This window comes from Exophiala bonariae, assembly GCF_035927105.1.
Source record: "Exophiala bonariae strain CCFEE 5792 chromosome Unknown scaffold_25, whole genome shotgun sequence".
Lineage (NCBI taxonomy): Eukaryota > Fungi > Ascomycota > Eurotiomycetes > Chaetothyriales > Herpotrichiellaceae > Exophiala > Exophiala bonariae.
Window position 1 is genome coordinate 296,581 of NW_027042500.1, and position 13,441 is coordinate 310,021.

Here is a 13,441-nt window from a genome sequence, read left to right on the forward strand (position 1 = left end):
CTCTTTCAGTGACGGGAGCAGAGGACTTTGCGAACGACATGGCCGTGTTGTCGGACGGGGTGATGGATTACGAGTGTTAAGGGTCAGCTTCTCCTGGTGAGTATGTGTCATCTACAGCTTCTGACTTTCCATTTTTCTCTCTTGAGGAGATGGATTCTCAAAGTGCCAGTACGACTACATGATGAACTACGGCAATAGTGGAAGAGCAAGGACTGCTTTGATTCAGATCTTAATTGTGCAGTCGAGCTTTCGCGATGTCTACCTGATGACGACATCTGGACTCTCTGAGTTTATCTCTCCTCTCCCATCATGAAGGCTTTCATGCCGAAGAGTGCAATTCATAACGCCTTTTGTAATTCCCCATCAGGACTTCCATCATTGATTTGTTCAATCTGGTCTATTGGTGTTCTTCTGAAGCTCAGCCCTGATTTATCACTTCCTGCCCCCGATCATCCGATCATTACCATTACCATCGAGAAGAAAAGAAAAGAAAAGAAAAGAAAAGGAAAACGCTTTTTGGGTATCATGCTCATAAAACCTGGTCAGTCACTCTTGCTGTTTCACCATGTCCATCCGCCTTCTGTTGACGTCTGCATTTCTGTTCATTCTGTGATTCGATTTCAATGCCCAACCTTCAATAAGACTGATGCTGGAACCACAGTGGACGAGATGACATGTCCTTCAGAGTCACTGCTCCTCACAGTCAGGTGGGGAGTGATAGCAAGACGGACTTGTGCTCTCTCTGCCACAAGTTGTTGCTCGCTCTTGACATTTGGGAAGATATCTCTGGTCAGCATGGTCTCTGGGACGTATAGTGCTCCACAGTTAGGAAGGTCAAATCGATATTCTTCTGCACCAGTGAACATGTAAGCTGCAGCTCGGTGTGCCTCGATCATCAACACCAGCAAGTCATCCCAATCTCTTGAAGTTTTCTGATGCATCATGGGTTTGAGGATGGCCCAGAGCTCGTTTCCACGTTGACGAGCACGGGTTTGAAGAAAGTTTTCAAAGTCAGGACGCTGTTTGAGCTTGAAGATTTCCATAGCAATGCTATTCAAGAGTTGGAATTTGACCTGAGCTGGTGTGGTCTGGTAGATTTGGTTCTTCATGTCATCAATTGCCTTGTCAACTATAGCATCCAAGCCACGGAAGCAATCATGTACAAGGATGTTCCTGAGAATCCATTGAATCATGACTTTGGTGACAAGGAAGAAGCGAGTGTATGGGGACGACATGTACTGGAAAGCAGTTGTCATAGTTGAGGCATTCATCAATCTGTCCTTGATTGCCTGTGGCATCTCTTTATCTTTGATGGTGCTTGGAGTGTTGACATGTGCGAAGGCGTACTTTTGGGTCATGTTGACCACATTTTCGAAAGTCGATTTGAATTGTCCAACGTTACCACCACCGACACTGCCAGTGTCAACAAGAGGAGCAGGTAATGACAGTGGTTGATTTTGTGGATATGAAGGATGTGAAGGTGGTTGATGGCCCTGGATCTGTGGTGTCTGATGTGGTTGTCGGGCATGCTGTGGTGACGGTGTAAATTGATTGCCTTGCATGACCTTGGATCTTCTTGGATCAGATGGCGGGTTGGACCTGCTGCTGTGGCTGGAATGTTTGCTGTTGGGTTGGAAGCCAGATCTGTTGCTCTGAGGTCTTGGTTCTGGAGATCCAAAAGGATTGACCGTTGTGTGCTGTCCAAATTGTGGCTGTGGTGGAGGTGGCAACGTTTGATTTGTCTGGTATCCTGGATTGTTCCATTGTTGTTGTCCATAACCAAACTGTGATGCACCTCGCGGACCAGTTGGTGGTTGATATGCAAGCCCTGATGGCGGTGTTGGCTTTGGCTGCTGCTGGCCTGGCCCTGAGTGGGGTCCCAGGAGTGGTGCTGGTGGTGGTGGGTAGGGTGGCCTGCCACCTTGCCCATAAAAACTTGCAGCTTGGTGATGCCCTTGCCCATGGCCCGGGGTGCCATATGGCTGTTGGATGGCCTTGCTCTGAGTTGCGATGGTGACTCGCTGTCTCTCAAGCTCCGCCCGCATCCTCTGCACCTCCTGCTCCTGCTCCTGCAGGCGAGCCTGCAGCTCCCTGATTTCTCTCTCTTTTGTCACGCTCTCCACCTGGGACATTGGCGTCTGCGAGCGCACGGATATGAGCGTTTTAAGCTCATGTTGGGTCCGAGAGGCAGTCCTCTCGAACTGCCTGAGCCGAAGCTCGGCGTTCCCCTCGTCCGAGGGGTGGACAGAGGTCCCGGAGGACATGTCCATTCCATTGTTAAACGACATTTCCGCCTGTGTTTGAGAGTGGTGTTAGAGATGTGAAATCTTGGAGTGTGTGACCCGTCGAAAATCAATCAACGTGGGAATCGTGCTGGTGTGTAGTGAGAGACAAGTGGTTTCAAATGAAATTTACAGAAGAACCCGAAACGTTGGCTGACTGTGAGTTGCTGTGGGTCCGTGAGGAAACGAAGACACAATTCTTCTGGAGAGTTGAGTTTGACAGTGATGGATTGTGTGAGGTATGAGAATGAAAAGCAGCTTTGTTGAAGACAAGAGATGAGAAGAGTCTTTGCAAGTGTTCAATGTAAGAAACAAAGAGGAAGGGCTGCTGATCTGTGTGACAAGAAATGATGTAGAGGGTAATTCTTGAGCCTGGCAAGAGAGTCTGAAGGAGGTCCAACTGTTGTCTGTGACAGAAGTCGAGGGATGACAGCCGTAGCTTGTGGTCAATTGTGATGAAAAAGAGCAGTCAAGCTTTAGACAGAGGAGGATGGAGAAAAGTGGCCAAGCTTCAGACAAGAAATGACGAGAAAAAGGTGGTCAAGTTTCAGGAAGAGATTGTGATAGAAAAGGTGGTCAAAATCCAGACAAAAGCTGATGAAGAGGAGCAGGCAAGCCTCAGACAAAAGATCAAGGAAGAAGGACACGTGGTGATTCTGACAAGAGAGGATGAAAAAGCCGATGGTTCTTCCAAGACAAAGTGATGGGGAAAGCAGCTCATTGCTAGAGACAGCTCAAAGAAAACGAGGCGGATGAAGAGTGAGGTTTGTGTTTCAGAAGGAAAAAAGGGGTCAAGAACAATCAAGGTCTCAATGACTGGTGATCAAGGAGAAGATGATGGTGATGAAGGTGGTGACGAGGATGGATGGATGATGACCAGGAGATGAGGAGATGAGGAGATGAGGAGATGGAGAGATGGAGAGCCAGAGGAAGAAGAGGAGGAGGAAAGATAAGGAGAGGAAGAAGCACGTACCGAAGCAGAAGGTATTCCCTTCTTTAAAGGGCCCTTTAGAAAGGACTTTGCTGCAACCATGTCAGTGACTTCCCTTCAACCACAACAACCACGCTAAGACAAATTTGGACAACGACGTGAATTTCTCTGCTTCACACGCAACAACAGCCTTTGATGTGTGAAAGGTCTTTTGGTTTTGGGTGTTTTGGACCTTTGGTGAAATATCTGATCCCTGCAGGGCTCAACAAGGGTATGGATACTGTTTGCTGAAGTTCTGAGTCAACAATGACTTGTGTCGGGCCAGCGATATCAGTGGCGATATGTTGTTGTGCAGATTGGGTGTCCAGCCAGGGTTGAGGCCAGCGTTCTGTTGTTCCAAGATGGTATGCTGTATTCTGGGATATCTTGTTGAACGGATTGCACCAGCTGGATCTTCAACATGAGGTAAGTGAGTGTGTTTGCCGTGTGGGCGTTACATGAGGAGCAGTGACGATGTTCTCGACATAGATGGCAATGTGTCAGTCTGAGACTCCCAATCTTGCGAGGAAGTGAACGTACATTGGGTCTGATCAAGGTGCTCAAACTCAGAGCCATTCTGGTGTTTCTGATATACTTCTCTTTCTTGGTGGTGACGATGACCGGCGACCATGAGGTTCAGACACGTCCACGTCCACCAGAAAAGGTGTTGATGGACATCATTGACGAGGCTGTTGTCTTGACAGGTCCAAGTAGCCATGACGATTGATGAGGGCAGAAGTCCATGGCCTTGTTAAAGCGAAGTCGACTCTAGGCAACGATGGTCTTCAATGACCGATCCCCTCACATCAAAGGAGAAGGCATGAATTCAGGTGAGTTGTGCTTTGCCGGAGGTGTGCTTGGTGGGTGAATTGGATGTCTTGACCCTCCTTCTCACCTCGTTGTCCATTGGAGATTGACAAGGGAACGGGAAGCAACAAAGGAGAGTCAACTTACTAACGAAGACATAATTCCAACACTCCTCCCGCCCCTCTACAGAGGGCCCCGCCTCTCTGTAGGGGGCAGGAGGAGATCCGTTACGCTCCTTATGTCTCCCAGACTGGACAAAGTCAGTACGTTGCCTTTTGAGTGGAGTGGTTGATGCCTGGTGCCTGATGCCTGACGCACCAGATCTGCCATCTTACCATAAAGAGGGCGGCTTAAGCCCCTCGGGCTTTGTCTTCCCCAAAGGGAAGACCACCGTAAAGGTGATGTTTGTGGGCAAGAGAAATCGAGAGCAAAAGGAAGAGTGTGTGGTAAGCGGAAGAAAGAGAGGAGGAGAAAGAGAGAAAAGAAGAAGAAGAAGGTTGGCAATGATGAAAGAAGATGCGCTGGAAAGGATCAACTGATCCTCGCAAGGCATCTAACCCGTTATGGCGCCGTCAACCCTCGCCAGACGCGTCTATTGGTGATTATGGGTGAATGACATCGTCATCTAGGTTATTGTTCTATTCGCAAGCAAGTGCGTGCGGTTTGTGAGGATGAGAAGACGCGTCTGAGGCAGGAAGAGCGCCTCGGAGGACACGGCAGCGTTCACTCCGTCACTGGTACTCGACGTGGCTGAGGAAATACTATGCCCCTACGGTGGGTACCATACTTAGGTAGGTACTCATTACTCCGTTCGCCGTGAGCAGGCATAAATCATCAAGAGCGAACGCGTTGATTTCAAGATACCGTTTATCCTTCTTGCCCTTCTGTTCTTGATGCTGTCACCCGTTTTATCCTTCGTTTGAATGCTCCCCTTCTCCTATATAAGTCTCTGCTTCATCCACTCTCCTCTAGGACCATGTCCTTCTCCTTCCTCAATTCACGGTCCTCATCATTCTTCCGATTCCTCACCCACTCAATGAGGGCTTGCACTGGTGAAGAACCATCCGAGTCGCGTCATGGACCAGTAGCCACGTCAAGATACTCCTAAGGTCTCACCTTACGGATCTGCTTCCCACCAGTCCTTCTCTTTCATCCCCTTTTGACCCTTTCAGCCTCAGAAGCGAAGAATGGGTCAATAACAAACACAATCATGCCTGTTTGTGCCTTCCCTTTGCCAACATGTTCTCAGATCCGCTATACGACTAGCAAACCAGATTTGCAGAACACCATCCTCATCCAGCACAAAGCATTTCAATCTGCTTGGTTGACGAGGACTTTCCTGGCCTTGGATTGATCGAGTCGCTGCCACCAGAGCTCATTTGTCTTTTCTATACCTTTTCCGCTCCATAATGTCCACAAGACGGGCACTGGTGACCTGGGTGGAGAAGAAGAAGATTAGAATACCAGAGCTCAGAGTTGCCTTGGCCGGTCTGCTCGATAAAGATACCCACGTACACATTCAAGCAAACAATCCTCTTCTCATCCAACCTATATAAAGATATCTGGGCAAAAGATGTCTGAAATGGCTGTCTGAGCTTGCTCCTCCTGCCAATTTATGTGGCCCCACCTGGCGACTGGACAACACCCTGGTCAATCTTCAGCTGAAAGTCAACCACAGATCCACAATCTCCTGGTTGCTGCTCGATCTTGACCACCGCCAAATGGCTTGAATATTCCCAAAGCCAGACACACCATCACATTATCAAGATGTTCCGGGCCAGCCCTTTCGACTCAGCCAAGTCGTCCTGCCCAGTGGTAGCGCCAAGCCCTAAATTGTTGCTAATCTACCGGGACCATCTCCAGAATCTCGTCAAGACCGAGCGGGCGATTCTTCAACCTCGTCACTTCGGTTTGAAGATGTCAAAGGCGATCTGGAGGTCATGGTTGGAGATGGACAACTACCTCGCTCGTTATTCAATATCTCACGAGCATCTTGGCCGAACGGACTATTTCTATCATATCGTGGAAGCCGTCAGAGAAGCTCCTCTAGACCATCGGTAATGCTCGGCTACTCGAAGCACCTATTTAGAAAGTAGTGCAATAGAACAAGAACTTCGACTGTCGAACTCTCGATTTGACGATAAGCTTGGCCGCAATCTCAGCAATTTCAAGTGGCAGGGTTCAAACACTGGTCACGTGAGATGAGTTATAGGGGTGATAGCCTTGCGATATACTGTCGTATCCTGATGAGCTTTGCGTCAACAATGACGCCCAGTCACCACTGAGGCTGGCTGTCCATTTGAGTTTGTACAGCAGCCCCTGGCGACCCCAATCGCCATTACGGCAGTTCAATTGTTTGGCCAAGCAGAACAATAACCAGAGACTCCGGGGAAGATCATGGCCACTTCCCATGATCAAAGCTTGTCGAGATCATTTTGTTCAAAGGGGTTAATATTGCGCAGATGAGATTTGTTCATCAGATCTCAAAAAGGAACCAATTGCTCTTGCTCTCTCGATTAGGTCAAGATGATTGATTCGTTGTTGGTGTATTCGAGCTATCATTGGGCTCTTGAAATTGGTATCGTTGTTCAGCAGGCTGGGAGTCGGCTATCAGCATCAGTCTTAAGTGGGCACTCACTTCGAATGGCTGTCAGTGTGGTATTACCGCTTCCAGGCTTCGATTCATGCGCACTACACCAGAGAGCAGGTTACAAGCAATGATCGAAGACCTCTAGCGGCCTTCCCTTGAGAGTCCAACGACTCATAATCCAGTGGATTATGGAAAGACTCCATCGACAATACAGGGCTTGGCAACTACACTGAACCCCTGGCATTCACTCCTCGTTCTCACTGGGACTCAGCTTATGACTCTGTTTACCACGGTCAATCTACACACCGCAATAAAGGAGTTCTTCAGAAAAGATGCAGATACCAAAGCAAGTCATCAAGCGCTGCTCGAACATGGGCTGGAACGGACGACTCCAATAAGCAGCTAATATCAACCTTGGAGCACGGTCTCTATCAGATTGTTCTACGGTACACCCTGAGTTCATTCAGTCAGAGGCTGAAGCTATCGACCTGCTTCTTTTGCCCTTGCAATGCGGGAGCTCACTTCCTCTTTGCCCAACTTGACGAGAACCAATATGTCTCACCAACAGTTTTGGATGATGTCGTCGACGACATTGCGGATGTTCCTAATGTGAACACCGACAGTGGTGTTGAGTATAGTGATGATGAGCATGTGGCCAATAAGGCCGCTTGGCCTTTTTGGCATCTTGCCAACTGTGGTGTGGGTCTGAATGATGAGGAGGCTACGGATCACAGCTATGGTCAGATAGCTGACTCTCAAGAATCTTTTCGGACAAAGTGTCCCCTAAAGTGAGGGTACTCCGGGGGACGGGTGTCCTCCGAATCTGTGGTTGGGCTCGCATCCCAAGAGCTGCTCTCTCTCGTCTTGCTGCGCAGGGATATCTATCCGTTTCGCACCACGCCGTATCCACTTGACACCTGCAATCCCGTCACTGACTCACCCCCAATACTCCACCACTTATGCTGCCCAGCAGCAAATTCCCAAAATCTGTTTGTCGCAATGGGCTTTGTTGAAGTCTGGCATGAGAGTCTTTAATCTCTTCTCTAAAGCTTATTTATGAAGAAAATATTAATTATAAAAATCTATAAAAACGCGCTAGGGGGCCGAGAACTCATGGCACGGAGGTGTAAGCTTCAGTTCATAAGTTATTATATCTCTCAGCCTCCCGCGGCACACCGTTTCAACAGCCCAGTAACATTCAAGAACAGCGGAAGATTAGGAATTAGAGCAGCCCAATCCGCAGGAGGTGACCTATCCATATTGACGCGTCTTTCGCGGGATCCAGCTCCTGCAGCCATGGGTCCACCCACTGTGTCCGAACTCCCAGTCACCAAAAATTTATGCGGTCAAAATTGATTCCATCAGCGTCACCGAATCCAAGATATACAGGGAAGCCCGAGCTTTACGGACCTTGCCTCTTCCCCCAGGCTGGCCACAGGTCTCGAACAACCCATCGCATGCCAAGACGAGGGGGAATACGAAGAGCCAACGATGGCGAGCTTCTACACCTCAAGCCTGCGCTGGTTTGCGACTGCGCAAGGCAAATGATCTGATAGCATTGGATTGTAGATGCTAAGTACATTTGAACACTCCACAGTGGGAGCATCAACTCATTGTTCTTGATCCAATACTTCAGGAGCTGACAAGGTGCTGAGCGCTCTCGCGACTATTGTCACCGACATTGGCTAATTCGCCCAATATGTCGAGCTTAGCGACCACAGACCCCGCCGAAACATCGTCGATTACCTCGAGCGCCGCCTCAGCCGTGTCATCAATCGCACAGTCCGGCCAACCAGTAGCACTCACAACCATCTTCACTGCTCCAGCATACTGCGAGAGCATCTCCTTTACCGCAGTGCCAACCGGAACTTTCACTCCTCTCATACGGAGCTACGCCACGTTCAACAGTTATTACGCAAGTTGCTTTCCTTCCGGCGCGAAAATCTACGGCAGCGCCACATGGAGTCCCGGTATTTGTCCAGATGGTTATACAAGTGGTTGGACAACGACTCTGAGCAGCTCCATAACACAAGTACAATGCTGTCCGAGGTACGTTGTCCCATCTTGAGCCTTGCAAGGCTAGAATGACGGCTGAAACCTCTCTTCCTAGTGAGTTTCACGCCCCAGGGGATGGAGATGACGCCGTGCCCGGCTGGGAAAGGATGTGCTCAAGTATCTACACCACCTCGACCATGGTACTTCTCTACTACCCTGGGAGCGCGACTCAGCTAGTCAATCCAGGCACTGTAATGATGGAGCATGTTCTTGTCGAATACGAACAAAGTGACCTGTCTCTTTTCCCTTCTGGTTATACACCTGGGCGGGTCGTGACAAGCGACACTACGAGTGAAGTAATTGCTTCTCCCACCGCGAGCAACCCTTCCTCTGCCAATACAACAACTACAAGTAGTGGCCTCAGCACAGGGGCAAAGGCTGGGATCGGTGGGGCTGTAGGCGTGGCTGTTATTCTTGTTCTTGCCCTTCTCTGGTTGTTTTTCCGGAAAAAGTGGAGGCAAAGGCAAAAGATTCCCATGAAACAGGAGATTGAATACACTGGCAAACCCGAACTGGACGCAACTAGCACAAGGAAACCAAGTCAAGGAGTGGTCGAGCTGCCCAGTCCTACTGACCTGAGGAAAGAGCAAGGTGGAAATCGGTCCGCACCTGCCGAACACTTTGAGCTTCCAGGGTCAAACTATCCAACAAGCACAAAGGAATTGGATAGTGTTCATCTCTATGAAGTTTCCGGCTCCTCTAGGAGAGAGCCAACGAACTCAAGTCTGCAAACGAGCAGCCGAGCAGATTCAGCTATGGCAGACTCATCCCGGCCACCTGATACTTCGGCGGTACCGCCGCGACTGGTAGATATGGGGGCAGAATGGAGAGCATCTCCCCCTACTGCCAGTACGGTGCAGCCACCTGTGCACGGTAACTTAGGAACTGCCACGACGATTGAAGATCTTGAGTTACAATATCTTGAGAACGAGGAGAGGCGGATCCAGGAGCGCAAATTGCAACTCCTTCGAACACGAGAGTCATACTGAAAAGCAAGATATGAATACGCATGAGGTAAGGCTCGTGGGTATTTCTATGTTTGCGGTCACTATGATTCTGTATGTCTTAATCGATATTTGGGGATAAGTGCGCTGCAAGTCAGATTCACTCGATTTGTACCGAATGTGAGCACCGCAGGAGGTCGTCGGTAACCCAATAGGCCTACGCGCACTCATCATGCACGGAACCCACTAACGGCCTATACCATTACCTGGAGCTGGCCAAAAGTTCAATCAAAAGTATTGATCAAAATACCCGGGGTAATTGCTATACCTTGCTTCAAGCACAGATCAATGGAGCCATTTTCGCAGTCTCCAAAAAGCGTCTTAGACGGCGACCTCAGCCGTATCAAGAAATTTGTCCCATAAGCGTCAATTTTCAAGTCCTAGATTTGTCCCTGTTCAGCGTTGGAACTTGTGATTGATGTCTGTAGCAGCTCCTAGTCTATTCATATAGGCGAATAAGAAGAGCATTCATCTGTCGACAGGAGGTCATATCTCGCGTGCGAGGATATGTACTGAGGAAAACTACCGAAATGATCACGGAAGAGAACGACTTCGGAGCGAACTACTTCTACGTTGAGGATATCACATAGCTTTAGAGAAAAAAAGCCACCTCTTACTACTACAGATCAATGTCGAAGACCGTGTTGAGGTGTAGGAAATGGAAAGTAGGGACGACCCACAGCAACCACTGCAGTGATTGTTGGTGTGTGGTATGATCCGGCCCATTTCCCCGAGTGCAACCTGTGATAGAAATGGAATATTGAGCACGATTCTCAGAAAGTCATTGAGTAGTCGTTCTACATAGAAATCCTGATCCCTCAAGACTCTCGCTCATAAACTTGTCAGTGTCCCGGATGGCCAAACCCATGGCGCGGAGAAGCCAGTCCACGAAAGAATTTATATTCCCTGGTTAAATCCACGGCACTCGTCGACAAGACCACCACGCAACAAATGGTCGCCTTCACCCTCAAAAAGTAGCAACCTGGAATCTGCAACAATCCATTCAACGTGGAAAATACTACTAGTGTACACCATTCCACCACCTCTTGCGTCATCGCGTCGCCGAATCCTAATAGTAACTACGTAGATCCCGTCCCATATCTGGGGTTACCTGGAGGCAGCCAGGCTTCCGCGCAGAATGGAGACCACCTAGGAAGGTAGGTACTTACAATTGACTAAAGGCGCCCTTCCGTCGTGTTGTCAATGGTCTTGATCGCCACCAAGGTATGGCGCATGCTCACCGCTTTGTAAGATGCGCCAGCGACACTGGTGCTGAAGCCATACTACGTTTTCTTCATGGAAAGGATTTCGTATGAGCGCAAGGATGTTGGGTTTACAGCGAGAGTAGTACGGAAGAGAAAGAAGCAATGGTAAAAAGTGATGGTTCTTCCCTCTATCGAGTCTATTTGATGGGAAGACTCGAAACACGTGAAAACTGTGTAGATACAATGGGGTGCTACCAGTGGCATCAGAGACCTACCAGGGATGGTGATCATTTCATTGTAGATTGGTTATCTGTCATTCAAGAGGTAGGTGGAGGTGGTCGCCATCGACTTGATCCTGATTTTTTGAGTGCAGAAGAACTAGAAGCCATGTCAACAAGATTATCTGATGCCAAGTTGGAAATCTTTCTCGATTCCATTATGGGCAGAGTCGAGTCTTGATCTCAAACTCTTCATAGTGGGCATGTCAATGAGACTTGTAAGTAGTTTCATCCAGCGTGATTGAGAACTTCGCCGTAGCTGCATTGCATCTCTTCCAAACTCAGTCGTGTCTGATCATGTGGTCTAGAGGGCTTTGGTTCTGGAAAACAAGCTGCTGTAGACGGCGTCAACAACTGGCTGTGCAGAGATTTGCCTACCGCCAAAGTAGCGTCCATTCAGCCCCTTGATAGCATTCTCACCACCAGAAACACGCTCAAATTTGAGATAGATGTCGCCTTGAGTATTGGGGTCAAGTGAGATGTGCACGACATGCCCGTATTTCTCTTCGCATTCAGCACGGACATCGTCTTCGAGTTCCTTGACCCAAGCGTCGCCTTCTTCCCTGTTAAAATTGATTAGCATATCCGGTCCTGAACGAACAAGGATTGAGGGGAAACGTACTCTGTGGGATCAAACATGTTCCGGAGCAGAACGCATCTGCTAGCCTGACTAACATTAACAGGCAGTGGCTTGGTTTCTTTCTTTGGAGCTGCCGCTCGTTTCGGGCCTGCATCGACAGGTTCATCGGTTCTAGCTAATTTGCGCATCAATGCATCTCGGCTATAGTTGCTGAAGTTCACACCAGCAACATCAGTGTCATCAAGAGCACTTGCGCCACCTTGACCCTTGTCGTTGTCGCGGCCACCAGCTCGGTCAAAGGTGCCTGCTGCACCACCTGCATGGGAGCCTCGACCACCGGAACCTGAGAAAGCAGATCCTTGATAATTTCCAGGTGGGCCATTTTGCCCTTGGAATCGTTGGAGAAGATTGGCAGTGGATTCTGGTGTGAACTTGTCATTTCCGAGACCGACTCGAATTGGACGTCCTGCGAGGTCAAAACCATTCATTTTTTCAAGAGCCTCACGAGCTTGACCAGCATCCTGGAACCTGATGACTTGTTAGATCACTGAGGATTATTCAAGGGTACGGAACAACTTACTGAACAAAACCATATCCACGGCTGCGACCACCCTCTTCTTTCTGGAGTTGAACGAATTCCAATGCACCGAATGGCTCGAAAACGTTGGTCAAGTCTGATTCAGTGATGCTAAAATGAATATTTCCCACATAGAGACGATGGAAGGGAATGGAGTTGTGGTTTCCACTGGTGGCCTCAGGGTTGCGAGCTTGACGATTCTTTTCTGCTTCGGTAAGCTGGGCAATGATTGGGATACCGAGCAGTTTTTGTCCTGTCATCTGGATAGCAAGAGGTACAGAATCTTCTTTTTTGAATTCGACATAACCGACACTGCACTCAGTTAGTAAAATAGATTTGGGATGGGAGAGTGGACTTTGCGTACCCTTTTGATCGACCACTCACACGATCCTTAACGATTTGTGCCTCTTTGACAGGACCAACCTTCTCAAAAAATGCAATCAATTCTTTGGTTCGCAGACGAGCGGCGAGTTGTTGAACGAAAACAGTTCTCCTATCACGCTCATCCTCAGTAAGCTGTGGTTCAGGTGTCTTGCCCTTGGTACTAGGACGTGGACTTCCCGAACGACGTCGATCCTTGGGGTCTCGATCACGATCCCGTCGCTCATCATCGTCACGCTTGGATCGTCCACTGGGTCGATAATATCGATCGTATTCGGGTGAACGAGACCGCTTACGGTATGAGTCGTCGTCTCTCTTGGAGCGTCTTCTGTCATCGTCACGGCTACGACTGCGTCGTCTGCTGCTCCTATGGCTTCCATTAGCGCTTCCATGGTCGCTGCGGGGACTGTTTAAGTCATTGTCTCGATCTCTGCGGTGTTCGCGGCTGCGGTCTCTTCTCTTGCGATCTCGGTCACGATCGCGGGATCCATCACGGTGCTTGTCTTTGTCACGACGTTCTGACCGATCGCTGCGATGTCGATCCTCCCGATCTTTGGGAGAGTCCTTCACATCGTTGTTGGCGGTGGAGTCAAGCAAAGCCTCGACATCAAGTCCTGACATTTTGAGTAGTGGTCGGCGATGTGCTCGTCAGATATGGTTTGGTGCAGGAAGTAATCACTTGGAGGATGGTCAGAGGTAGAAATCTAGCGAG

General features: G+C 49.1%; 3 protein-coding genes across 3 annotated transcripts; 1 reads left to right on the forward strand and 2 right to left on the reverse strand.

Annotated features, from left to right (window-relative positions):
• Positions 1 to 620: 620 nt before the first annotated feature.
• On the reverse strand, positions 621 to 2,288 carry LTR84_006613 (uncharacterized protein; the record flags this gene model as incomplete). Its single annotated transcript, XM_064850173.1, has 1 exon — positions 621 to 2,288. One exon carries the CDS (start codon positions 2,286 to 2,288, stop codon positions 621 to 623), a length of 1,668 nt encoding a protein of 555 aa, XP_064703060.1.
• Positions 2,289 to 8,348: 6,060 nt separating this feature from the next.
• LTR84_006614 (uncharacterized protein) lies at positions 8,349 to 9,693 on the forward strand (the record flags this gene model as incomplete). Its single annotated transcript, XM_064850174.1, has 2 exons — positions 8,349 to 8,698; positions 8,760 to 9,693. The coding sequence occupies 2 exons, from the start codon at positions 8,349 to 8,351 to the stop codon at positions 9,691 to 9,693; spliced, it is 1,284 nt and encodes a 427-aa protein (XP_064703061.1).
• A 1,802-nt stretch (positions 9,694 to 11,495) lies between these two features.
• On the reverse strand, positions 11,496 to 13,350 carry LTR84_006615 (uncharacterized protein; the record flags this gene model as incomplete). The annotated part of the gene is made up of 4 exons (XM_064850175.1): positions 11,496 to 11,754; positions 11,814 to 12,299; positions 12,352 to 12,660; positions 12,713 to 13,350. 4 exons carry the CDS (start codon positions 13,348 to 13,350, stop codon positions 11,496 to 11,498), a joined length of 1,692 nt encoding a protein of 563 aa, XP_064703062.1.
• Positions 13,351 to 13,441: the final 91 nt, after the last annotated feature.